The 26,786-nt window shown below is 49.5% G+C and overlaps 1 protein-coding gene across 6 annotated transcripts in view; it reads left to right on the top strand.

Annotated features, from left to right (window-relative positions):
* Positions 1-7,505: 7,505 nt before the first annotated feature.
* Positions 7,506-26,786, top strand: part of SATB2 (SATB homeobox 2) — a 133,944-nt gene continuing 114,663 nt past the window's right edge. Inside the window, exons 1-2 of one of the 6 annotated variants that reach the window (XM_064661988.1) lie at positions 7,506-8,353; positions 11,887-12,105. In XM_064661988.1, the coding sequence (XP_064518058.1) occupies positions 11,937-12,105 (169 nt within the window). In that variant the 5' untranslated portion in view covers positions 7,506-8,353; positions 11,887-11,936. Of the gene's footprint in view, positions 8,354-9,574; positions 9,755-10,739; positions 11,403-11,475; positions 11,692-11,886; positions 12,106-12,409; positions 12,697-26,786 lie in introns of those variants that run through there. The other 5 variants (XM_064661990.1, XM_064661986.1, XM_064661991.1 and 2 more) reach the window with 5 other exon arrangements.

Raw genomic sequence — 26,786 nt, 5'->3', positions numbered from 1 at the left:
AAGGTAGGCTGGCAGTGCGGTCCCCCTGGACCTTGCACCCCTTTCTCCAGCTAGCACAGCTGCATGTGCTGCAGATCGGAGGAAAACCCCCATTGGTGAAAACCTTGGATAACCACTTCCACCTGTAGGGGTGCAGATGCTGCCATAACCTGCCAGAGGCACCCTGAGGAGGCCGAGGGTAATTGACGGAGTTAGCGATGCTGCTCACGCTCTCCCATCCAGGTTACAAGGACCGGCCTCTGCAGGGAGAGCCGACAGCTGTGATAGCGGCGGCAGCGTTTGGGGAGGCCAGGAAGAGTCCACTCCAGGGAGAGCACACCGGAAGAGTGGGAAGGCCCCGTGCCCTGGGCACTTGCTGGGTCGTGCCACCGGCCTGATGGTGTTGCAGCTCGGTGGTCGTGATCTGAGGAGTTCCAGGGGGAGGCTGCCTTGGTCTCCGGGCTCAGCCCTCTGGCCAAGCACAGGCGATGCGGCGGTTGCCTATCTGCGGGGGCTGGGATCGAACTCTCTCCTATCGCCCTGCCCTGTGGCGGTGTTGCGAGGGGAAGGGGGCGGGAGGGCCGGCTGGCCTTCGTGACATCCAAGGGAAACGACGGAGGGGACAGGCGGCGTTCAGCGGGCCGGGAAGGGGTATTCTGCTGTCCGCGCCCCCGCCCGCATCCTTGGGCCACACCCGACTCTCTAGTCCTGCCGAAAAGCGAGCGAGGCGGAGGGTCAGCGCCGGCACCGAGGGGACGGGAGTCACCTCCAGCCCTGTGCCCCGTCGTGCTGGCCCGCAGCACCTGCCACCCTGCCCTCGCCGGCCTCCCGCGGACAGTCGTGTCACGGCAGTGGCGCCGAGAGTCGCTGAGACCAAAAGTCTCAAAGCCTGGATGTTGCTGACACTTCCCTCCCGGGGTAGCAGGAGCAGGTCCGTTCTCTCCCCATCCCGTAGAAGTTGGAGCTCGGCTCCACCTGCATGGGGGCTTCCCTGTCAGTGACTGAGGAAGCTCAGTGCCCCCTCCCTTTTCAGTGCGGCAAGCCAGCAGGGCTGTGGGCTACCACCAGCACGGGCATCAGTGACTGCCCGGAGAGGTACCGCTGCCTGTCTCGCCGCCGGGCTGGCAAGGAGCCCGTTCGGCTTGGGACTCGCCCGACCGAGTGCCAGAGCTCCTGGGAGCGGATCAAGCAGGGGTGGAGGCTGGAGCCGCCGGGGTGCGGGGAGCCGTCAGCTCGCCCCTCCGAGGCGTGCGCTCCGCTCGCGGCCCCTCAGTGGGATCGAGGCAGCTCTGTGAGCTGGCCGGCAGGGTGGCCGAGGTCTTGAACAGCCCCTCTCTTACAAGAGGCTTAGAAAAAGTCCAGGGCTCAGAAACTTTGAGAAAGTGGGGCAAATTCCTCCCTGTTGTGTAGGGGAGACTGAAGCCGCATGCCACGACCCTGAGTGAGTGAGCGCAGTCACGGGAGCCGCTGCACCTCCGACTTATCCTCGCTGCCGAGGAAGATGCTGCAGCCCGAGAAATCCTGTCGTATCTGGTTCATAATAGGTTGATACAGAGTCAAGGCGCTGACAAACTGCCTTTCCTCTCGGTAAACGCGCGCAGAAACGCCGCAGAAACTGAGAGGCTGTTGTTATGTCCGTCTTAGCGAGGCAGGATGTACAGAGCTGTTCCCAGGGACAGAAAAAATACCTGCTAAGAACCAAACGCGCCACAAGTTGTTGCACAAACGAATTGATCCTGTGCTCGCTAGGGCTCTAACACCCTTACTTATGCTAAAGCATGTGACACAATCTTCAAAATGTGGTAGCTCCAAGTTGCCACCTCTTTATTACTTATACGAGCTAATAGGTGAAGTGACTTTTACCTTCTTTACTTGAAGGAGGCACAAAGAAGCAGACAGGTAATTCCACGCCGCTAATTTTTGTGATGTGATGGGTCGGGAAGGGAAAGGTTGACGTAAAAAAATGGGAAGACCGATTATGAAATCGTGGAGTCTTATCTAGTAGTGACCATCTCAGACCTCGTGATTATTTCTTAAACTGCTGCTGCAAATATTTTAGAAAATCTGGCACCTTATCTGCCCGTGTGTGAACCGAAAGGGTGACTTGTTAACAGATAACCCTTTTTTTCTGTGACTGATTTGAATTCTTGCCTAAATGTTTAAATCGAGTGTTTAGCTGTTGCTCTTCAGAGTGCCGAGAAAAGGAAGCGGTAGCTATCTCTCCCACTCCTGGGCTCTGTGGTGCCAGGGAGGATCGCACTTAGTGCCGAAAGCGGAGCGCGGATTTTTGCCGTCTGCCGCGATGAAGTTGCGGTAGTGGTGCAGTTCTGCTCGTGTGAGGCTTGCCAGGCTTAAGGCTAAAAGTGTCCCGTATACAAAAACGGTCAGAATATTTACAGGTAATTGTGACTGTCAGATACTCCGTTGCGTTGACGAAGAGCAGAGATCTTCGAGCGTTTCGTCTTTCGTGGGGTGGGGAGGCTGCGGGGGCGTGGGGTAGCGGTCCGGGCCCGTTCGGCTGAGAGACGGGAGTGCCTCTGGCTCCCAGCGAAACGCTGGCCAGGAGGAACTAACCGTGTCACACCGCAGGGGCGGTGTGGCTGAAGGGCTCTTCCCGGGGCAGAAGTGCAGCGGTTCACGGAGCAGAGTAAGCGAGAGCTGCCGTCCCCGCTGGGGACAAACTCGCTTGATAGATGATGATTTAGTTGGAGCGATTCCGTGACGGGGAGCAGACGAGCACTGCGTCTGCTCTGGTTTTGTAATGGGATTTCAAACGGCGGATACCTTTCACCCGTCCCTTTACAAACGTGAAATTTGTCACGGCAGCGCGCTGGCTGCGCGCAGGCCGGCGGCCCCTCCGGGGGGAGCGAGGGCGGTCAGGGGAGACGCAAGGGTTGGAGGAAGACGAGGCTTTAGGAGGAGTCGCGCTCGCTGCGTGACAGCGGTGCGTGGGGCCGTGGGCGCCGCTGCTGTGCCCGGGCACGGCGGCCGCGCAGCCACCGGGGCCGCGGCGGCGGCGGCTGCGCCCGCACTGCGGGGCTGGGAGGTGGCAGCCCCGCCGGCGACCGGGCACTTGCTGCCGGCCCGCTCCGCGCCCTGCTTGCCGCTTGGGAGCGGAGCGGGGGTGGTACGGAGACAGCGTCGTCGGAGGCTGTGGAAGCAGAGGGGGGCCAACTCTGCGGAGCCCAGCGGGCAGAGGGCGAGCAGGCTCAGGGCAGTGCCCCCAGGTCCCCAGTGCCCCGGCATCTCCCGGGTAGGCATCTGCCTAGTTCGGTCAAGCCACGTCCAGGTTGAAGGACGCCGCCTCCGCAAGGCTACCGGGGCTGCCTCGGGCAGCGGGTCACCTTTTGGCCACTCTTGAAGGTGCTGAGAGCGGGCAGACAGACCTGGACCCGGTAGGGGCCCTTTCACGGGCCAAGTACCAACTCAAGCTCCGAAATTCTTTGTGTTTGTGCATATCGGCTGTCAAAGTTTGGAAATCGCGGGAAAAAGACGATAGGATTGTTTGCAGGAGGAAAAGCGACAGGATTTGGCCTTTTCCTGCCCTGCGGCTCCATGTGTGACTCCTCTGCAAAAAGCTCCCTGCTGAGCCCCTTCGGTACCAGTACAGGGCTTGCGAAAGCCTAAAAACCCTGAGCATTACCCGGTCAGCCTCTCGCAGCTTTCCAACTGCGATGATTTCGCCAGGGACAAGCCCTGTTCGTAGCGCGGCCGGGAGGCTCTGAGCTGCCTCTGCTTGCTGGAGTCGGGCTGTGGGATGTTTGTGACTCATGTGTATTAGGGTGCGTTTCCTCGTTCTGTTCAACGGCGTTTTCAGCCTTCACAGTTTAATAAAACTACTCTTGTTTATCTTCACTCGAAATCCCCTGCGCTATCTGTCCCTTTTCTCTGGGCAGATCAGCAGCCTTCGGTTATTTGCAACGAAAACTATGGATCCCCAGCCGGGCACCCCCAGCTGCCGACCGGGCTCAGTTCTGTCACAGGCTGACCTGCCTCTGCCTTCAGCGAGGGCGTGAGGTGGGGGCCGGCACCGGGCCCCCATGAGATCCTGCCACGGCTCTGCTCCCTGAGCACCATTTCTCGTGGCAGGAGCCGGCGGCATCTGCTGCCTTGTGGGGCAGAGGGGAGGGTTCTCCCTACACATTTACTGGAGGTTTAATTAACACGGGTGGTTTACGTACGAAGATGAGAGTGTGTGTTAAGAGGCAAAGTTTGGATTTAGGACGAAAATGGCATCTTCGTGGCACAGTGCTCGCTAATGAGCACTGCCATCCTGGGCAATGAGCGCGGGGGAGCTGAGGTTGAGAGCTGCTCGTTGGGAAGCTCACGGGGCGGGCGCTCGGAATAGGCTCTGTCCTCCCCGTTCTGTTGGGGTCTTTACTCCCATCTGGTCTCCGCCGGCCATAGGAACTTGGAGAGCGCTTGGGAGGGGATGGTGTCCAACGTGGGCGGATGATGCTGTGCTTCCAGGTCGGAGCCTGGCAGGGCAGAAGGGCTGATATCTTGCTAATTTACATAAATCGTTGTAATTAAAACGATCCATGCCTCGGGGTACGAGTCCTCAGCCTTACATGCTCGGCATGTCCTGCTGAGCTCCGCCGTCACTCGCTCTCACCCTAGGCGAGAGCGCGGTTGGAAAGGAAGAGCGGGCTGCCCCGGCATCCCGCGCCCCGTAGACACGTTTGGGATGTAAAGGCAGGCGCTGGGCTGGCTCCCGGGCCGAGGGGGGCGACTCGCTGCTGCAACCCCCTCCCGCATTCGTTCACACCGCAACTCAGGCAGTGCGCGGCAGGCAGGACGCTCGTTTCCCACTCGGCGCGGCCAGCTCGAGTGGAAGCGGGGGGCGCCTCCCGGACCGGGGCAAACGGCGCTGGAGTGGCCGTGGGCTGAGGTGAAGGAGCAGCTGCAGCTGGTTCTCGGGTGGTGGGTTTCACCTCGGGACTTGTTAGTCACTTCTTCCTCGGATTTAGGGAATTTTCCTTAGTTGCAACGAAGGTGGCAAAACTCTTCCTTCATTTCCAGCCATAAGCTGTTAATTCGAAGGAAAAGAGCCACAGGGCACAGGCGCTTCGGTCTGTGCTCCCTGCTCCTGACAGTTTACAAATCTAAACGGAACTGTTTTAGAGAAGCCATACAATACCGAAGAGTCTCGCAGGTCTGTTAAGGTGAGGCGGATCGATGAGCATGATATCTCACGGAGGAAATCCCTTGCGTTTAGCACTGCAGCGTGTGATTGCGGGAAAAGGCAACCCGTGGCTAGGGGGAAAGCCAAGATCTGGAGACTTGCGTGAGGAACACGGGGAAGCGGCAGAACTCAGTGGGGAGCCGGAGGGCAGGAAAGAGCCTAGCAGGACCCCGGCAGCGGCCAGCTCAGCCCTTCACCAGGCACCCAGCCGGCCTGGCCTGCCGGTGAGCCCCGCTCCCTGCGCCCGCCTCGGCCAGCGCTGCGCTGCCTTCTGGGCATCGAAATACGTTGCAATAACAGCTCCGGCCGACTCGTTCCCTTCCCTGTATACGTCTGGCTGTAGAGATTGTCTCTCTATTGTCCACAGCTCTTTCTCCGTACGACCAGCGTTAGCGGCAAAAGACTTACTAATAAAACCAGTGAGGGGAAGGATAGAGGCGAGGGTAGGTCTGCAGGGATACTGCTGTCCCGAAAAGCTTTGGTCGGAGCTCAGGCGCCGTAAAGACGCTTTTGGTTTGTTGTTTTTAATTTTACTTATTCCATTGGCACAGCACGAACGAGACGCGTGGACCCCGATGGGGCTGGAGGCAGGCGACGGTGCGCAGGGGAGGCAGAGCGGGCTCCCGCGGGGCCGAGGCGCTGTGCCGCCGAGCCGGGAGACTCGCCAGGAGCCCCGGCAGCCACCGCGCTCCCCTCCGGACAGCCACCCGTTTAGTCTTGGGCTGCCGGGGGAAAGCAGCGGCTTGCGGCTGGGAAAGGACGATGGCCGGCGCCGTGGTCCCGCCGGCACTGTCGGCTGGAGGCACAGCTCCCCCCTCGAAGTGCTGCGGGCAGGGCCGGGCTCCTCCAGCCCTTGGGCTCAGGGACATTTTCGTTTCGTTTTGGCTTCACCTCCTGAACCTGGCGCTGAGCGAGGGATCGCGGTAGTATAGAGGGGTGGGAATCCCTCCTACGGCAGCAAGGTTAGACGGCTCGTCCCCGACAGGGGACTTGATGGGCTCTTGATGCCAGAGCCGCCCCGCAGAGGCGCAGAGGAGCTCAGCTCCTCGGCTGCCCAGCGCCTTTCCCAGCCCGCGAGGAGAGCGCGAAAAAAACGCGGCCGGGTAGGAGGTCGGTCCCCAGGCGCTGCCCGCCGCGGGTTTGCCCGTGCCACCGCTCTGCCCCGTCCAGGTGCCGGAGCCTCGACGGCACGTGGCGGGCAGGGCGGAGCGCCGCAGCGGGGCTGAGGGTGCAGCGGAGGGTGGCGGCAGGGCCCGCCCGGCCCCGCGGCAGGTGCTGCGCCCTTCCCGCACCGCCGGGGCCGCGGGCGGGCGAGAGCAGCGGCGCCTCGGGCTGCGCCGGCGCCGGTGCCCGCGCGATGGCGCTGTGCGAAGGCGAAGGCGCCGGGACGGGTCAGGCGGGTGGTCCCGGCCCCCAGGAGCGGCCGCGGGCTCGGGTCCCGCCGCGATGAAGCCCGGCCCGAGGGGCGAGGCGGGAGCCCTCGCCTGCGGGAGCCGCCTGCCCCTTTCCGCCTGCCCCGGCGCCCTGGCGGTGCCTGCTGCGGCCGCCGCCCCCGCGGGGGGATCCTGCGCTGCCCCGCCGGTGCTGCGGGGCCGCCCCGCTCCGATCCCACCGGCCACTGTGCCGTCGCGGCATCCCGGGATCTCCGCGCTCCGAGGCGGTGCCGGCGGGCAGCGGGCCGGCGTCCCCCAGGACTGTAGTGTTCGGCCCGGGCCAAGTGCCCCGTGGGAAGGCTGCCGTCCCGCGGGCGCCGTGGCCCCGGGAAGTCACTGGGCAGGAGGGAGACAAAGTAGGAGGCGAGAAAGAGCGCCCGGGGGCCCGGCGGATCCTGCCAGACACGGCGGGCAGCTCTCGGGCCGGCTGCGCGGGGCGAGGGCCGCCCCGGCCCGGGGGCCCGCGGCAGCCCCGGTTGTAGCCGCCCGCCACTGGAGCCTGTGCGGGCACGGAGCTGCGATCGCTTCCATGCGTTCTGGCTTTAAAAGCCGTAGTTAATGAAAACCAAACCTTTCCAAGGAGGTGTTTTTGTTCAAATTTTTTTTGGCAATCAACCACTTAAGGCGTCCATGAACTTCAGCAACAAGGAGAGCTGGGTGCTCGGAACGCATCCACTCCTGCTCTCAACAGAGTGCGAGAGCAAAAAATTCTCGTACTGGAGTTCGTGTAAGGAAAAAAATAGGTTATTAATAATAGTAAAAATATCTTTTTTTTTTTAATTGCGACATTGAAGACGGATGAGGAAAGCGATGGGAAATAATCGCCCTTTTTTTTCCAGTGGAAATAAGGACAACATGTGAAAATCATGCAACGAGGGAAAAAAAAGTGTTTGTAATTTAAAACAGAAAGAAAAGGCTTTTATTGGGAAAAATATGTAAAAGAAAAATAAGCATCGTGCTTCATAAAATCTGTCTAAATTAAGTGATGTTTACAAAACAGAAGTTACCAACCAGCAAAATTTATACAAACTCGGTTCAGTTTCCTTGTTTCACTAACAACCCCCTTTGCTTCTGCGGCAAAATTTTCAAATTATTACCGCTCTCGATCTTAATGTTATTTTTTCAAAGAGTATTTTATGTAAACATTCAGTTTATAAATACGGAATAAACATATATATGACCATCCTGATACTCCAGTGAACGCGCAAATGAGAAACTAGCTGCCCGTGGAGAAAAAAAAACGAAAGCAAGAGAAAGGTGCAGGGGATTCATTGCAAATGAAGCAATCGCTACATATATATTTAAATGTATTTAATTGTATGTATTATTCAAATGCCCTTCTGACTAGTTTAATAATTTAGAATCGATAGCTTTCCTAAAAACTTTATAAAATATTTACACGTAATAAAATATTAATCGATTAACAAGCCAGTCGTACTCTTATAGGAGCTTTACTAAAGTCCTGTAATCGCGCTGTCGCCACACGTCTCCGCTGTTAAGGAAAGGATCACTGACAAAATGTAAATGAAGATCTTCAGACGGTGGTGTTTATAAAATAGCTCATTAATGGGCTTGGATTGAATCTCTCCATCCATCCATCCACATCATCAGATATAATAATAGTAACGAATCAGACAGGGAAGATCCTGGCTAAACCATTGGCATTTTTTTTTCCAGAAGTACTGAAGTCCTAAATCACCAATTCTTCTAACTTTCTGGCCATTGATCCGCGGGAATTCGTAGTTCAGCATCAAAGGTAAGAACAAAACATTATTCAATTATTCGATAGCTGGTGGAAAACGCTAACTTCCATGTAAGAGCTGCTGCTGAGCTTTATCAGATTTAGACGGGGGGGGAAAAAAAGGAGAAAAGTTAGATGGAGTTATTTAAAAAGAAAACCGAGAGTTCTCCAAACTTTGAGGCTCCTTTCTGAGAGGAACGGCGGGAGACGCGGCTGGCGGCAGCCGCTGGCTCTCTGCTCCGCAGCCTGAGTGTTCCCGGCACCGGCGCTCGCTCCTCCGAGCGCTCCCGGAACCCTAACCCTGGCGGCGGCCCCCCCGCCCCCGGCCTTCGCTGGCCCCCGCATCTTCTCCTGCTCCCCAGACTTCAGCCGGCGGTGGGACCCAGTTCCCACCCGCGTTCAAGGCTTGCTGTCCCGGGGCAAGGCTGGCACTTTGGCGGCGGGTCCCCCTGCCCCTGCCGAGGCGGGGAGACACGAGTCCTTCGGCCGAGGCGAGGGAAGCCGCAGGACTGCTTTTCGGGGCCGGGCCGGAGGTCGGGTGTGGGACGAAGGGATGATTTCTCTTACCCTGCCCTGGGATCCTCTGCTTCTCCCGGCACCGCTTTCAGGGGCGGCCTGGAGCCCACCGGGACATCAGAGCGCTCGGCGGGCTGTCAGTGCCGCCCGTAGGGAAGGAGGGGCGCTGCGGGGTCGGCGGCGGCCGCTCTCCCGCGGGAACCTGACCCTCCTCCTAGTCCCGGGGCAGCACCGGGACGGCTGCGTGCGGGCTCAGGACAGCCGCTGCTGCCCACCCGACCCTCCCCAGGCGTTTGTGGGGCGAACGAAACCCTGTCTCCAGGGCTGTCCAGTGGCCGTGATGCTCCCGTCGGTCCCCACTCCCGCCGTGCCCAGGGCGGGGGGGCTCCGGTCCCCATCAACCCCCCCCCGAAGCCCCCTTTTTTTTGACCCTCCGGCGCCACCGTAAAAAGCAGAGCTCTTAAGGGGGCACGGCGGGGAGGGCGGCGCCCCGCCGGGAGCCAGCGGCGGACGGGCGGCGGGGGAGGCGGAGTAGGGGGGCGTCGGGGCACTCCGGTGCCCGCCGCCACCCCCTCCTCCTCCGCCGCCCGTCCGCCGCCCGCCCCCCGCACCAGAAGGGATTCCCTCGGTCCACCTTAACGCGGGTCTCGCTCCGCCGCCGGGCGGGCGGGGAGGGCTCGGCGGCGCGGGGCCGCCGCTCATTCCCCCGCGCCCCCCGGGCCGGGCAGGGGGCGCTGCGGGCCCTCGGGGCGCCCGCCGGGCATGGCCCCCGCCCGGGGACGCGCCCGCGCCGCCGCCGGCCCCGGGGAGCGGCGCGGTGCACCTTGCATCGGAGACAGAGGGGACTGCCTGCCTGCCTGCCTGCCTGCCTGCCGGGCGACCGCTCGCCTCTCGGCACCGGTGAGGGGCTCGATCCCGCCCCATGCGACTTCCCGGCCAGAGCTCTGCCCGCCCCGCTGGCTGCACTTCGGTAGCGCTGTCATGCCCTACCCGGAGCTCAGCTATTAAATAATTTAGCGGCGGCAGCAGCAGCGCTTCCCTGCCCGCTTGTCACTTCCTCCCGGTCCCCGCCATCAATTATTCAGGACCACCCCGGTAACTGCCTGGAGCCGGGCGCGGAGAGCAGGGCGGCGGCGCGGCCCTACCTGGGGCCGCCCGGCGGCCCGGAGGAAGCGCGACCGGCCCGCGGGGCGGCAGGACCCGCCGCACCGCGAAAAGTTACTGTCGCCTTGGCCCGGCGAGGAGCGGCTGCGGGAGGGTCCCCTCCGCTGCTCGGCTCCCGGGGGGACGAGGGAGGGTGGCAGGAGGTTGCGAGGCCGCACCGGCTGCGTCGGACCGACCCGGGCGCCGGGACTGAATGTCGGTGGCAGCTTTGCTCCTCCTCGGTCGGTCCGGTGTCCCCAACTCCGGCTTCCCCACTATCCCCCCCCCCTCCCTTCCCCTTCTTCTCCCGGCTCCTCCTCCTCTCCTTTCCCCTCGGCCCTCCCCCAGCCCGACTGCCCCTGTCCTTGCGCCTTTCTGCCCTGGATCTCTCCTGTCACCAATGCCTCGTCCTGCCACGCTTCCCCTTCCCCACCCAGCCCGCCCTACGCCCTCCCTTCGCGCGGCACCGCGCTCCCTTTTCGCGTGCGAGATGTATTATTTATTTATTGGTGTTTAATTTCCTGCCAGGTGGGTCTCTGCCTCCCACCCCTGCGCGCAGCGGGGCCGGGGCTGGGGCTCCGCGGGGCGGGCCGGGCCGGGAGGAGGTGGGCTGCTGCGCGCCCGTCTGCGCCCGATCCGGAGATAGCACCGAGACTTGATTTTTGCGGGGGGGGGCGGGGAGGGGGAGGGGTGTCGAAGGCGAGGAGGGGTGGCGATGTTTGGGATGCACAGCCCTGGGACGGGAACGCCGCGCAGACAGACAGGCAGACACACACACACAGGCGTGCACACACACCAAACCCGAAACCAAGGACAACCCCAAAAAGGACTCACTTTGCCTTGATGACTCAACGCAACTAATAATCGTTTCTCCGCTCTCTGTGGCGAGTCCCTCCTGCCGCTGCTGTGGCTGGCAGAGGAGGGAGCGATTGAAAGTGACACACCGGGGGCCGCCGCCGCCGCTTCCCCGCGCCGCCAGGCACCCGCCGCCGCCGCGGAGCCCGGGAGAGCGGCGCTCCCTCTTCTCCTCCCCCCGTCTCCCCCGGTATTGATTTTCTCCGCTGAAGGTGTGAGAAGTCGTCTCCCTCTCCCCTCTCCTCCGCGCCGCAGCCAGCGTCCCCGCGGCTCCCCGCCCCCTCGTCCCGACCTCCCCGCTCCGCTCCGCTCGCCACCCGGGACCCTCCGGGAAGGGGCTCTGCCCCTGCCGCCCCGCGGGCAACCGCCCCGGCCCCGCCGCCCCGGCACCCCCGGAGGAGGGCGAGGAGGGGGCTGGGGGTGGGGGAAGGAGTAGAAGGGAAGAACGCGGCGTAAGAGGAGGAAACAAGAAAACTTTCCACCCTGGATTCTCTACTTCTGATCCATGGACAGAGCCCAACTCAGCCAACTTACAGACAGGCTATAAGCAGTAAGTACAGCGGCAGCTCGCGGGAGCCGCTCGCTAGAGGCTTCCTCGCCGGCAGCCGGCTACTCTGTGGCTGCACAGCTGGCTGGCGCGGGGGGGCCGTGCCAGCGGGGCCGCCTGGACTGGCAGCCTCTTCCCCGCGGCCCCCGGGGGCGGGCCAGGGCCGCGGCCGGACCCGGGGCGCAGCACCTGGCTGCGGCGGGCGGGGGTGCTCCTGCCCGCTGGCCTGTCGGGCGCGATGGGCACCGTGGCGCAGCGCTGCCCTCGCCCGCGGCAGGTTGGGGCCGGGCGGGTGAGGCGAACCGCTCGCTTCCAGCGGGGCCGGCTCCGGCGGCGGGAGCGGGGCGGCACTGCGCCCGGCTTGGCTGAGGTGGGCCGCCCGGGGGACGCGCTGCGGGGGCCCGGGCAGGCGAGCGGGGCCCGGTGCCGGGCGGCGGCGGCGCGGGCCGGCGGCCACTGAAGCGCCCCTTGTTTCTCTCACCCCTAGGTCCGTGCTCCTTCTACTGCGACCTGCCAGCGGGAGCCGCGTCTCCGAGCATGGAGCGGAGGAGCGAGAGCCCCTGCCTGCGGGACAGCCCCGACAGAGGCAGCGGCAGCCCCGATGTCAAAGGGCCCCCCCCCGGGAAGGTGGCCAGGCTGGAGCAGAACGGCAGCCCCATGGGCACCCGCGGGAGGCCCAACGGCGCCGTCACCAAGCCCGTGGGAGGTAACCGTGCGGCCGCGCTCACGGCGGCCCCGCCGGCCGGGGCGCGCGGGGCGGCGGGCCCGGGGCACCGTGTGGCGGGCGGGTCGGCAGGGCCGGAGGGACCGGCGGGTCCGTGCGGCAGCTGGAGGGCCGTTGCCCGCTTTCCCAGGAAAGCGTTCGGCTGCTCGGCACTGCTGCGGTGGCGAGGGTCCGCGGGAGGGCTCGGACCGGGTGTGCGGCGCGCAACCCTCCCGCGTTAGGAGGCCGCCTGCCGAAAGAGGCCACCCCGGGCCGGGCGGCTCACAAAGGGCCAGGCCTGATCCTGTCGGAGGGTGACGGGCTGGGAGCGTGTCCTGCGCTCGGCGTTTCCTTCGTGCGGATTGCCCCGGGGCAGCCGCCGGCATCCCCCTGCCCCGCCGGCGTTCCCGGAGGGCACGGCGGGGAGAGGGCATCGCCCCCGGGTTAGGTGCGGGCAGCCCGGCTGCCTTCACGGGTGCGGGTGACACGAGTTAGGTGTGTTACACCCACTGTCACAGCGCTGAGAATGGGGTCTCCAGGGTGGGAAAAACGGCAGCGTTTATGTTTGCATTTAGGGATTTTATTTTTCTTTCTGTAAGTAGCATTTTGTGGCAATTGTTGTAAAAGAGGACAGGGCAAAGCGTGTGCGAGCTTCAGCACATATATTCATGTGCTGAATATATTCAGCAAATAAACTGAAATTAGTTTTTCAGCTTTCCCTCAATTCTTTAGAATACTTAATCTTTCATAATTTGCTTCTAAGTTGCTGCTCAGTTTTGTGTTTAAAGCATGTTTTAAGTGACACTCATGGTTGCTTTTTTCCCCCTTTTGTTCCAGGCAGGATAAACTTTACAGTCACCTTTCCTAAATGCCCTCTTTTTTCCTCTTAACTCTGATGCTGTCGTGTTTAACACAGTGCAACCTTGTGTTAGGAAAAATATATTTAAAAATCTTGAAATTAGTCAGATGTTGTGAGCAGAATACTGCAGGAAAGGCCACAAATTTTACCTTTACCTCAAAAAAACCCCACAACCCCCCAAAAAACCTCTGTATTCATGTTTTAAAATGAGCAGAGTGGTAACACACAATTGTAGTTGTTTATACATAAAGAGTTTGTGTAAATGGCGTTTCAAGAGATACTTTGATACAGTTGTCACATGACTCTCTATTACGTGAAGGTTTATTTAGCGATTTTACCATTAGATGCCTGTTTTAGACCTCTTTGGCTCAATAGGCTTCCTAATTGCTGAAGTTTGCTAAGGAGCTGCATATTTTATTTTAAAAACGTAGGATTCATTTATATACCTAATGAAGGGTAAGAAAGCTCACCATTTTTTTCTGTTTCTTGGATGACTATATATCTATTTTTTAAATCTCTCCTCTGTGTTCTTCCAATGTATGGAAAATGAAGAAACAGCTTTGCAGTGAAAGACTTGTAGTACTATTCCACTTACAAATTGATGGAGAAATAATTTGTTGAATAATTGTAAAAATTAACTAGATAATCATATAAAAAGTAATATGTGTAGTTTTGGATGCCTTTCTTGAGACTCAGGCATTGCAGCTGCTTGATCTTAAAGAAAATGTTAGAACAAAAGATGAAATTATTTTCCTTGGGGCATTTATAGAAATATACTTTTAAAGAATGTTTTTAAATGTTTTGGAACATATATGTTGCTTTCTAGTTGCAGCTGTGTTACCCAAGAGAAATTTTATAGTTATATTGGTGGCTCAGCATGAATCTGGCCTGTTAAGGTATGGAAGATTTCTTCCACTCCAGAAAGAGACTTTCATTTCTGAAAGCAAACTTTTAAGAGCTTAAGTTTTCATTCATTAGTCTTCAGCTCATTTGTAAAGATGTTATAGACTGGAGTGTAACAGTCTGGGGGATTAAGAAATGCAGGAGTAATATATTTTCTTTTTCTTAACTGGTGTTCTTTAAACGGTCTCAATCTCTTTGCATTTAGGCTGTTCATAATAAAGATTATTCATTATTCTTTATTGATACTGAAAGCAAGAAGAAAATTATTCTTGTCTGAATACCTATCTAGGTTCTATAATACTCAATACTAAATTAGTTAAGGCAGACTTTTTTAATAAGATAATGGTGCTGTTTAAAATTGATTTAATTTTTTTTTTTCTCCTGGAAATACTCTCACAATAAATCAACATAGCTAATTTCCAGATATTTTGTCTTCTGCTGTTTTTCAAGTTTGATGTTTAAGAACTGGTGTGACCAAGTGATCTTTTCCTGAATGCAGATCTCACCTGTTTTGGGTATTTTTGGAAGTCTGTATCTTTGCAGTGATCGCTGTGGTGTTAGTAATTTTTTCACTTGAGTTGTAAAATGTAGCTGTAGACGTTTGTGGAAAGGCTTACTTTTAATATACTGGCAAATTAGTATAAAACTTCTTTCAAATAAATATTAATGAAGGCTCTCCTAGTATTGTGTGTAGAATTTGACAAAAAGGAAACTATTGAAAGTCATAGTGAAATGACGTCTAAGACTTCAGTTGTCAGACTTTCAGTTTATTCTTATTTCTCAAGCTTTAAAAAGTGCTAATATTTATTGAATGTGAATTTCGCTTGGGACAAAAGTGGAAATACTTTACTGAAAACTAGAGACCACTTTAGTTTTTGTTTTATTTTTAATTCTATAAAGTGTATCTAAAGGTTTTGAAAGCAAAGACAAATGCTAGCAATTCTGTTTTTCGTCTCATTTTGGGCCTTAGATTTGTAAATGCTGAAATTCCTTCTTATTTGTCAGGTGGCTTTTTGGTGTAATAATATCTGTTTCTGAAGTTAATTCCTGAGAGCAGAGCAATAAGCTCTAAACTAACTGGTGCTAAGATGAGCCTGATGACCTTTGGTAACCAGTTTTATAATCGTAGTATTTGCTGCAATTATTTTTCTAGTGACTTCCCTGAGAAATAGAGAAATACTATAGTGCTGTAGGTGTTTTTAGCTTTCTCTCTGGTTTTATGAGTGAAAAAGTGTTTTCAAATAAGCTTTTGTAGTGCAGACAGAAAATCAATTGTTCTCATGAGAAATTTTGCCTTATGACTCTCCTGTTTTGTTTTTTTTTTTATTCCTAACATGAATGTACTTAATTCCAAGGGCCATTACAGCAGCTATAATAAACTAGTGAAGGTCACTAAAAAGATAAACGAGGTCTTAAAGGTTGTGTTTAATTGAGGATTTAAAAGTTTTGGTGCTGTTTACAATGTTGTTAGCGTCAGTCCAATGTGTTAGAGTCCGGTTTTGGTTTGCTTGACTAACCCAGTGCTTTCTAAAATGTTTCCAACAGTTACCTAACCTGTCTGTTTTAAAAGCTGTATGTAATAAAGCACAAGTGCTCAAATTTTCAGGAGAGGCAGGTTTTAGAAAGGTCCCTGGGAAAAAAGGCTAATATCGCTTTAAAAAACATATGAAGTCTGGGAGAGAGTTTAGAGCAAGCAAGAGCACTATGGTGTTGACAGCTTTATATCCCTGTTGGGTAACATTCACTTACTAGAATTGGCGTCTCCTCTCAGTTGGTAATTCACTCCATAAGGATTAAAAAAAAAAGGGATGATTAATGACGAGGAAACTTATATTTACAAAATTGTTGATTGCAGTTCATGAACCTGTTTGTGTAAGAGTGGATGTGCATGTATATACGTATATGCTGATTTTGAAGAGTGTAGAAAATAAGCATCAAAAGCCTCTGAATGCAACTTAAAATGCCAGTATGCAGAATGAGCTGTTCTGAAGTTTGGTTTTGCTGAAATAGAAATGTAGAACCAAAATACAGCCAAGGGAACATGTTCAAATTTGGAGCAGGAAATGATTGCAAAACATTTTCTGGTTAAATTAGTTTGACGCAGTCTGATAGTAATATGTTCTTATTCATTTAACTGTTAAAAACTGTGATTCAATTTACAGAATATTAATGAGGGGAAAGCTTTCAGGCAATTCAAACCAAAGTGTATGATTGGGTTGTTAATCAGTAGCTGTGGTTGCTGTGCTTGTACAAAGTCAGATGTACCAGAAATGTGGATGCAGTGACTCTTCGGAGTGCTGCTACTAATTGCTGTAAGCCCCCTGAAGTTGTGATATATCATGGTCGTGTGTGCTTAGGTGGAGTCAGAAATCAGTTTTAATATATCTCTGGAGTGACAGAAACACCGACTGAGAATGGCTAAAGAGCTGCTTGTCAAAATCCATTCTGCAGATTTCTGCAAAAATATCGTAGGGTTTGTGCTACCTTTTATATTTTTTAGAAGGATTTAAAGTACTTTACTAGAGAGAAAATCCACTTCTGTGCCAACAGAAGAGTACAGCTTGATCAAATTTGCTCCTCTGTTCTAAATGGTTAGTTGACATTGAGCTCTAAATGGCACCCTGAACAGAGTAAGGAAGCATGTTTCTCTTGTCCTTAGGAACTGAGTGAAGTGAAAGGTTAAGTTTTAGATTCCTGCCCAGATCCTAGATGAAGAATATCTTCCTGCTGCCTGAAAGAAGTATGTAGCTATTTGAAAGAATTAAGCGCACTGAGATACGGAAGCTTGAAAGCCGCAAATCCTTGTTAGTTCAGGAACCAGCAGTGTGTGTATACATTTTGTTTTATCCATGGCAGAATAGTTGGAAAATGTTGCTTTGTATTTTGATATAGTTCAGTAGAGATTAGGAAGAAATGCGAAATCTTGGATTTTACGTGTTTCTGATACATAATGATGAAGAGACCTCTAATTTAACAGGAACAGCAAGAAAAGCAAGATGGTGATTTTTTTTTCAGGATTGATAGTTAAAAATGAATTTCTGGTCTTTTTGCTGATTTCCACCCCTCTCTCCCTTTTCCAATCAGATCATGTCATGTAAATAGAATAAACAGAGCAGTCACTCCTGAAGGGTCATGCAGTGTATCAGCTGTATTTTTGCTGAGGTAGAAAAATAGTCTTTCTTTATGTGTTTTCAGTACTTGGTCTGTTATTAAAATAAAGACACAGTTGGTTAAAATATGTGCAATTGAACATATGCATTAAACAGAATATAGGGTATCCACCCATTCAGTGACCTAGACATAATTTGATGTTTAGAGTAATTTTGGAACTCTTAAGTTGCATCTGCAGAAAGCCACTGACAATTTTGAATTCAAGATTTAAGATTAGTGGTAGTAAACCTTTTTTTTTGCCCTGCAACAGTTCCTAAATGTTTCAAGTCATCTCCCCACTTCCTCCCCGCCCCACACCCATGGCCATGTTAGTTAACTGCATGCTGTTATTCTTATCATGAACCAAAGGAAAGGAAAAGAAACCAACATCTTTGAAATAGTCCATGTTAATTCTCTGTTTCTCCCTCCCTTTACAAGTTGAGTCCTACCTTTTCTTAGTTTCACTGGTATAGAACATAGTATATTTATTGTCATTTATTTATAGAGCAATCCTTTGAAAACTCCTGCTAAGGTGAGTTTGTCAGTTGCTCCCCAGAATTATTCTTATGCCTAAGGAAGATGACAAAATCATATTAAAAACTATAAAGATGCCAATCAGGAAACATATTCTCAAGAAATTAAATAGCGACATATTTCCCACTCAGAATTTAAATGAAGAATTCGGACATTGAAGGAAGACAAACAGTATTAGACTTTCATTGTTATGAATAAACATGTAAAGGTGAAGTTTGAAGACTCTTTTCCCAAATAATTAATTTTGTGGAGTCTTTATGTTCTATTTAAATACTTTTACTGAGCTGAATATTTTATCTAGATTTAAAAGTAGAAAAAATCTGGCATAATGTAATTGTTATCAGGTCATCATTTCAGCAGACAGCTACATTATATTGAAACTTTCTAGTTTGTAGCATAGACATTCAGATGATATAATTTACTTTAAAATTTCTTTAAAAGTATTTGAATTTAGTACTCTTGATGGAGATGCTAGCCTAAATATTTATTTTTGCAGTTACTTTCTATTACTACTGTTTTCTTTAAAACTGTCTGTTTGGAATGGGGAGAAAAAGGGTCACAACAGTCATTTGGAGCTTATGAAAAATACTTGAACCGGTACGATTTTTGTCACTCCCGTTGACACAGAACATGGTAATACAATATGGCATCTATGATGTTGTAAAATGAAGAGAGTTATTGCAGTCATGTCTTTATATTTACCAAACATCTGTGTGACCTGTTTAGGAAAATTTTTATTTCTGTGGTTGAGCAGTCCCTAACCTGCTTTTAAATCTTATTTTTAAACTTTTCAAAATAACTGAAAATCTGTAAAACTTGAGAAGACTTTCTTTTGAATCCCAAATTGGAAGGCATAGCTAAGTTAGGCCTTTAATTACTGCCCCTCATAATTTAGTTAAATTAGTAACTACTGCTGTGTTTTTAGGATTAAAGGCCCAGTTTTTCAAGGTATAAAGTATTACCAAGTCCCTTTGAATTGATATGATGGGGATTTGTTCAAGATAACCTGTGCTTGATTCAGGCTCTGTAACTACTGAACAAGTGTGCTCTCCTTTTGAAGCTCAAAGTGGTTTTGAAACAAGCCCGCTGTGCTGAACAAGGAACCGATGCCCTCTCTAGCTTTGGAAAAAAAAATTGCCTTGTTGTAATTGGTTCCTACTGTACGAAATGTCCTGGGTCAGATGCACTGGTCCCCACGGTGGCATGTGTCACTAATGCAGATGTAAGAAACAGTCACGGCAGACAAAAGGCAGCTGAGTGATAGCTTTTGAGAAATGTTTTCTAGCCTCTAGCCATACTAAAAAAAAATTGCCCTCCAACAAGCTTTGTACTTGTTGCAGAATGTTCCGCGGCAGCTTCTCTGCTGCGGGGCTACACACAAATGAGTTTACATTGATTAGTGGTACGGGAGACAGAAAATACTCTCTGCCGTTTAATTTGGGGGCAGTTGTTAGCCCGTCTAGCTGAGGCTCTGGTGGCCATTCACGAGTGTTGGCTCCTTAAATGTGTGGTGCGTTTGCAGCCATCAAGTCATGTTGTCAATATTGCCACAGTTCTGCAGTTAGGAATTTTTTTTTTAATCCAGAGTTCATGTGCTTTATACGAAAAGCATGTACTGCAGCTGTTGAGTGTACTTTGTCCCCATATTCGTTTGCATTGATCCAGATATTGGTAAGGGGAAAAATATTTCATATTTCCAGTGCTATTTCCTTTATTTTAGGGAACTTTTAAAAAAACTTGAAATGGTATTTTTAGTTGATTTTTTTTTCTTTTTAAACATATGTAGTAGCTCTGCTGGTATCCCCTGGAGATTTACGAATAGACAAGATGTTGGCATTTGTCTACTAGCAATTTAAGGTTGCTGACATTGAGAAACCCTTATAAAAATATTTCAAAGGTGGGGGGGATTGTTTGTTTGGTTAGTTTTTATTTTGCTTTGGTTTTTTTTAAAGCGTAAGTCTTAATCTGATTTTTAAAGATGTGAACGCCGATGTTGCTAGTATCTGAGGACTTACATAAAACCTCCTTCCAGGAGGCACTTCTACTTGCAATAAGGCTACACAAATAATTTACAGATTGATTAAAAAATGAAGTGTGAACCCTGCATTGCTGCTATCCTAAACTGGATGCTAGGGCAGAAATACTGCCTGAACTCAAGATATATTTTAAATTTCTTATCAAATGTTTCATGCAGCAATGTTAGGAAAAAGAGAAGATTGTCACTATTTGTAGAAGCTGTATGAAGGGAACAGAAAGAATTTGAAGAAAAGAGACAGGTAGCTCTAGATAAGAGTTTAAGCATATGAGTTGTGTTCTAAATAGAAAATTATCTGGCTAATAGTAAAAACGTTCAGGCATTTTGCTCTAAGTGATGTCCTTGTATCAGAGGGACATGCAATATTAAAAAATTTGAGCACAATGGTACCTTGTTAATAGCAACGACAGCAAGGTAAAGAAGCTAAGAAAAAGCTTAATAAAAATAATCCATCAGACTATATTTTATATGAAGCTGCAGCATCTCTTGAGATAACCATTTTCAGAGTGCAGTAGAAATGTCTCCCACTTAAATATGCTCCCTCCTTATTTGTTCCCCAAAGACACACAGAGATGAAAAGGCACACTATTGACAGCAAATCTTTTCAAAGATACTAAATCTGGCAAGAAATGTTGCAAGGGGAGTTTCTTATATCAGAAGCATGATTTGTATTGCTGCATATAGCCACAAGGTTACTTTTTCTCTTTCTCAGTTGTATCATTCTATTTGTATAATGTTGAGAAGCGGCTGGATTAGTCTGTCTCTACTTGTGTATCACCAATACCACTTCATTCTTGAGAAGTTGCTGACACTGTCAGCGTTTGGACAGAAACTTCAAATAAGTGAGGAAACTCACATAGAAGTATTTACCATTCTGGTAATCTAAACTCACAAAGAGTATTTTGTCATAAATTTAACTGACAGGCATATATTGGAAATGAAGCATGTCATTTTCAAAACTATAACCAGACTATTTTTTGAGAGTAATATATATTCATATTTTGAGCATATTTTAGTTTATATGCATTTCCATTATTTATATATTAAAATTAGATGTGCACAATTTCCAGCCTTATTATTTTGAATGGTTATTAAGAAATGTAGTTATAAAATATGAGTTATACAATACTTTGGAGTAAAAGGTGATTTTCATAATGTCTTTTCCCAACTTACAAATAACTTCTTTGCCATAACGCAAACATGTTAGCAGAGCAACATGATAGATGTGTCTTTAAGTATCGTAGTAAAAGAAAATGGCTTGTATTCTGAGGCTGTGGATAGTTTATGTTGTTTTGGACCCATTTCCCAAGCAGTGATCGAAAACAGATTACAATAACAATTATACAGTCAGAAGATGCAATATCCATTTCTGTTTTAATTGAGTGAAAGAATAATAAAAACATCATTAAGAAAAATGAGGTGGACCTGTCATACACTCTACCAATTTTTAGACTTAGAGAAAATGCAGAGTAACAGAAGTATGGTTTCTTTTTTATTTTCCTTTTTTTTAAAGTAGAGTTTGTTACTCAAGCTAGAAGTCTGGGTAGTAGATTTCATACAGGCTCCTATGAGCAAGTATGCAGTAAGTAGGTGTATTGCTTGACAGTAATGCTCAAGTTAGGCATTATCTGAGTATCTGGATCTGGCATAGTGATGAATGTATTGAGCCTTCCTGATTACATCAATATGATCACAGTGTCGTACTGACCTGCCATTTAGATGAGCTTGGAGAATGTCATGGACAGGTAGAAAGCAGTAAAAATTACTTCTTTGTCTTTCAAAATAAAAAGCTGTACTACTTTATAATGGTTTTCTCTCGTTTGTTTGTTTTGTGGGTTGAGGGGGGAGTTGGTGGGGTTTTTTCATATTGTTTTTGCCTCTCTCTTTTTTTCATATTGTTTTTGTGGACATAAATGCCCCTGAGAGTACTTGGTCTCTTAGGCCATTGCCACCTGGGACCGGCTCTTCTATGGTCCTTTAGTTACCTCACCACCTCAGCCTTCAGACTAAAACCCAACAGGCAGAAAGGCCCCTTGCTGGGTGACCATGTACCTTTGTGTCTCTGGCAGAGGAGTTTGACTGTGGCTGAAGGCCTGAGACTGAGGGATCCTGACTCTCCATTTTCTCTGAAGGTGAATCCTAGAGCTGTTGAGCAGACATGTCCTTTCTGCTGTACCATAGATGGAAAGAGATATCCTCTCTACAGTAGCCTTGGCTCTAGCCTTGTATCATACAGCTTTATAAATCAACATTTGGAATGGCATCCGAAAGTGAACTAGGAGCCAGTTCAGCCTTTGGAGTGCAGATGTAATCTGCTTTCTTTGGCTAACACCTCTCGGTGTGCACATGCATTTGCACTAACAGAAGTATCTGATTCTCCGCTGTACCTCTGTGTGCGTAATAATGTAGCAATTCAGCTTGTTGAGCCCCAAAAGCATGGGTTGCTGACTGAATCCATACACAGTATGTCAGCCTCTAGGTAGGTCTTTTCTACCCTTGCCTGAAAATATCACTAACTGGATGAATTGTACTGGGCACACCTGAGGAGGAGAATGTACCTGTTAACTCTTGTTCCTTGACCTCATGACCTGTTTGATAAAGATCTGGTAGTTATTAAAAACTGTTAGATTAATGTGACCTTCTGGCTGATAAAAGTAAATATTCCTAAAAGAGCAGTATTCAAACCCATAGTTGTCAAATGTGTGATCTCATCTTTGTGAAATGTAGAGTGTTCCCCCTGCAACTCTTGGTCTTCTTTTCTCAAAAAAGAAAGAAAACAAGAGAATGCCACTCAGAAGTTGCCCTCTCTCCGCAGGGCAAAGATTGGAGTTGTAAGTGTGGGTGGTTGTAAGTGTGGGTTGTAAGTTGGGGTGTGAAAGATTGGAGTTGTAAGTAAAGGCCAAGCCCCAGATGCTGGTTCCTGACCCGGAATGGGCAGTAGGTGCAGGCTGGCTGAAGACTCTGTGTTGTTGACTGGTGAAAAGGGAGGCACAGGGGGAAGTTGGCTGCTTTCTAGAGAACAGAATGGTGGAGCGGCTTCTGCTCTTTCTTGATGGTGACTATCACCTCTGTTGAATTTCCTGTTGAAGATCTGATGAAGATTTCTGTGGTCTCCTTCTACCAGAAAAATACCATCTAGTAATGATATTGCTGCAGCAGTAGCCTTACCCTTGCTGAAAGTGCAGCAGGATGAATAACTCCGTCAGTAACCATGAGTTTGATGGTATTTATTCAGAGAGAGAGTTTAATGAGGCTCATCCTCTTGCATGTGTACTCGTGACTTTTGTCCCTAACCAGTTCTACCATATCTGTTGAAATTGTCACTTAGAAATGAGGTTTTATAATGCTGCCAGTATCTGTTAGACACGAGGGAAGGAGGCAGTGATTACAGCAGTTGCAGATCGATTCATCTCGTCCCCCTGCTGGAGCCTGCACTTGGGTTCGAAGGCAGAGGTGTAGGTGCAGTAGTTACATTAGATTCTCTGTCAGACAATTATCTGGTAACATGAAGGAGGGGTGATACAATTTCTTTTTGGCAGGGGATGGTTCACAGAGGGTTGGACCTAAAGGAGAAAAGAACTTGCTGGTGGGTCCCAGTGGAGACCCCAAAATAGGCCCGAGTGCGGTATGCAGCACTTTTTCAGAAATAAAACCTCAAACCAGCTACGAAAGCTTTTCTGTTGCATTCCAGGGGATTTACCCCAGTACCAGCAGACTAGTTAATACAACCTTCATTAAAATGCTTTTGCTAGAAGATGTTTTTTTGCTTTAAAAATTACATAATATGGTGGCATCTACTAGCACCACCAAATTTAAGGGCTTATTAACGGTTCCAGTTTTCAGTGTTTAAAAATGTCGGTCATTAAAATTAATTTTGGGTGGAACTTGGCATAGAGAGTCTTAGCCCCTTAGGCGAATTTTGCTATATTGTCAAGAGAAAAACAACAGAAAGTAGTCCTCCAAACTAAAAACCCCTCACAAACCCTAAACTCATTTTTAACTTACAGAAACCAAAACCTAAAACTTTATGGGAAACTAATGGCTTAAGATGAATTTTTTTTTTTTAAAGTGAGTTTGATTTAGAAGTGTTTACTCCACTGGTTTTGTGTGAAATGAGTATACTTTCCATGAGTTCATATTATGATGCATGGCTGTGGGGTATTTTTTCTTCTTTTTTAACTGGGAAACAAGTTGAAAAAACTGAACCGTTTTATTTAGGAAAAGCGTAGCTACAGTGTCTTCACCTCTGCCCTTTTTGATGTTGGACTTGATGATTTTAAGTTTTTTTTCCAATCTAACTGATTCTATGATTCTGTTCTATGTGTTGGAAGGCCTGTGTGTGGTTCTGGTGGAGTGTGTGGCACTGGTGGTACCCCACAGGCATTCAGGCATGCTGGGGGGTGCTGGCTGGCTCCGGGGAGCTGAGCTGTTTGTGCTGCCTTCTGACTCAGCCTCCCTCAAAACCGTGTTTTGAGGTCTGGCTTATCATCGCTCTCATGTTTCGCTCACTTAGGTGGAGAGGTGGAAGTGCTTTGTTGTGCTGTTTAATTCCTCCAGCCTCCTGGCTGCCCCATCCGTGGCTGTCCCTGGGCTAACCCCAGTGGAGCTGCTCCCATTCTTGCCCTTTGAACCCAACCGGTGCCACAGATTTGAAGGTTGGGTTGAGTCAGTGCAACTAGTTTAGTAAGGGGGGTTAGTTACCAGAAGCAGCTGATCCACTTGAACTAACAAAAGGCCTCATCTCCCATGAGTGACATTTCTGTCCCAGGCACGCAGCAGGAGAGGCTGTGCTAGAGGTAAACGCTTTGTATCCTTCTGTTTCTCATGCTCTGAATACGGCTTTTCTTTTATTTTGTCTTTTGAGAAATTCAAGTATTATCAAATCAAGTTATGAGTTTCATAATATGTTTCTGTGGTGGGATAGTGGCCTGAAATATTTTGTGTTAAACAAGTAAGGCTGTTATTTCAGCTAGGAGAAGGGTTGTCTGGCTAGTTAAGCTGTCAGAAACAGGGGACATCTGCAGAGACGGTAGTGACTTATTTATAAGACTTCCTGAGATTTGGGATAGCTGTGATGGCTGGGAGACGGAAGCCACAGAAAGGTCTGGAAGCTGAAGAAGGATGTAAATAATATCTTGTGGTTTGCATTCGCCATTGGCTAAAATATATTATGTAGAAATGCATTTCCTGCCTGCAGATTTATTGAATATGTAAAGCCAGAAAAAATAACTGAGGACAAGGAGAAAGATATTGTCCTTAGTTTTACTTCCTCTGGCCCTCCTAAGAAGAAAAATTCTACAATGTAATGTTATTTAACGTGATTTTGTTTCTTTGGCAAACATTGTATTAAAATCATCTGTGGACTGAGCTTTTCTTTACCAAATTGCATCCTGGAACAAATTATTTGCAGCGGGCTTATAAACCCATGAAGAGTAGGAGTTTAACAGCATCGCGTTACTGGTTATATGCAAAATCAGATATCTCTCATTTTGTCTGGAACACACTGGAGAGCAGAGGATTAGCAGAAAGTTTTTAAACAAAACCTTTTGCTGTAAGGAGGTATTTGGCGCTTTTGTTTTGCATAGGATTGTACAGTTGCAAAGATCCTGATACGATCTCCTGTATGTGACAGAGATGTCCTGCTGGCCGACTGTCAGTGTGTGCACACAGCTTTCTTCACGTGGTTCCGAGTGGTTAGTGACAAACAACTGCAAAGTCATTCCTCCAGTCCCCATTAAAAAAGATTTACAGTGAGAGAATTCTCAGCCTCATAATGAGACTGTTGTAAGCTGGTGCTTGATGCATAAAAGGCTGAAACACAGTCCATTTACCCAAACCAAGCATTTATTGTAAATAAGTTAAGTGCCAACAGCTTATATTCTGTCCGATTTAATTATATTCATAATTTATGGGGTAACTTGAAAGTGAGCCTTAATGGACATTCCTAACACTTGCTGAAATGTGTGAGCTCTGTCTCTTCCACCTCATCACTGAATTGCACTGGCATGGGCTGAACTTGGGATCTACTTCAAGCCAGATCCTTCCTGAGTGTGAATGCGTGTGGCACTGTGGAAATGGTACGGTTGTGCCTGTTCAGCCTGTCTCCTGCATCTGCAGCCCTCAACTGGACTCTGCAGGATTTTCTGGGGAAGATCTCACATCACCACCAGCTACAGCTACGCTGTGATTTAAGTAAAAGTGGTGGTGAGACCAGAACAACCCCCTTTTTTTCCAATACTATTTGATGCCTTTCCTCTTAGAAAAAAACCCAACCAACCGAACAAAAAAGCTCATTTTGGAATGCAGTTCATCTTTTCCAATTATGAATTTATCTTCTCTTGTTACATGTGATCTCAAAGGTCTTTTTCAACTACAATGATTCTGTGATTCAATGTTTGTTCAGCTAGTTGAGTCTTGAATAGAAAACTCCTGGTTATTAGCATGAGCACTAGGTTTTAACTTCTGATCACTTCAGTATTTGCAGTTTGCATCGTTCTGAAGTGACACACTGAGCTTTAAAGCTTCCCTTTTAATTTTCTTTCCTTTTTTTTTCTTTTTTTTTTTTTAACTTGGTGATAGTGTTAAGTTTTTCAGAAAGGAAATTATGGATTTATGTTGCGCTAGGATGCAGGATGGCGTCTTTGCTGCAGAAATTCAGGTATTTCTGTAACTGAAAGCTCTCAAACTTAATTGGTTTCTGCCTTTTCAATTAGAGCTGTAGTATGTGAAAAGGAGAACTGGCAAACCTCTCCCGTGCCTCATGGATGCTGATTCCTGCCTTTTAAAGCTGTTTTCTCAGTTTAGGTTCATTTTTCGAATTTGTTTAAAAGAAAGGGAAAGACAGTTAAATACCAGACTGGTTTATGTAAGGTCAACTCTATTGCAATGCAAAGAGAAATAAATAAGTGGGCTGCTTTCCCTTCACTGCCTTTGCTGGATAAAGGTCTCTCTCCTAAAGAAAAAAACAGAAGCAGGTTTAGGAAATGCTTGTAGTGTGATTCCTTCCTGTGGTTACTGCCAGTTGTGAAAGCATGCTTTATTGTTAAATATATGGGATCTTTATCTAGATAATTTCCTCTAGACAATCCATGCTTTGCTATTTGGGCTTCCTTGTCTCTGTCACAGGGTAAGGGTCTGATCTTAGAAGTCCAGCTGAAGTTGCTTGTAATTCAGTGTTTTGAGATGTGCATGGGAATAAATATT

This window comes from Pseudopipra pipra, chromosome 7 (assembly GCF_036250125.1).
Source record: "Pseudopipra pipra isolate bDixPip1 chromosome 7, bDixPip1.hap1, whole genome shotgun sequence".
Classification (NCBI taxonomy): domain Eukaryota; kingdom Metazoa; phylum Chordata; class Aves; order Passeriformes; family Pipridae; genus Pseudopipra; species Pseudopipra pipra.
The sequence above is the reverse complement of the archived record's forward strand: the minus strand, read 5'-3'. Positions and strand labels throughout refer to the sequence as shown.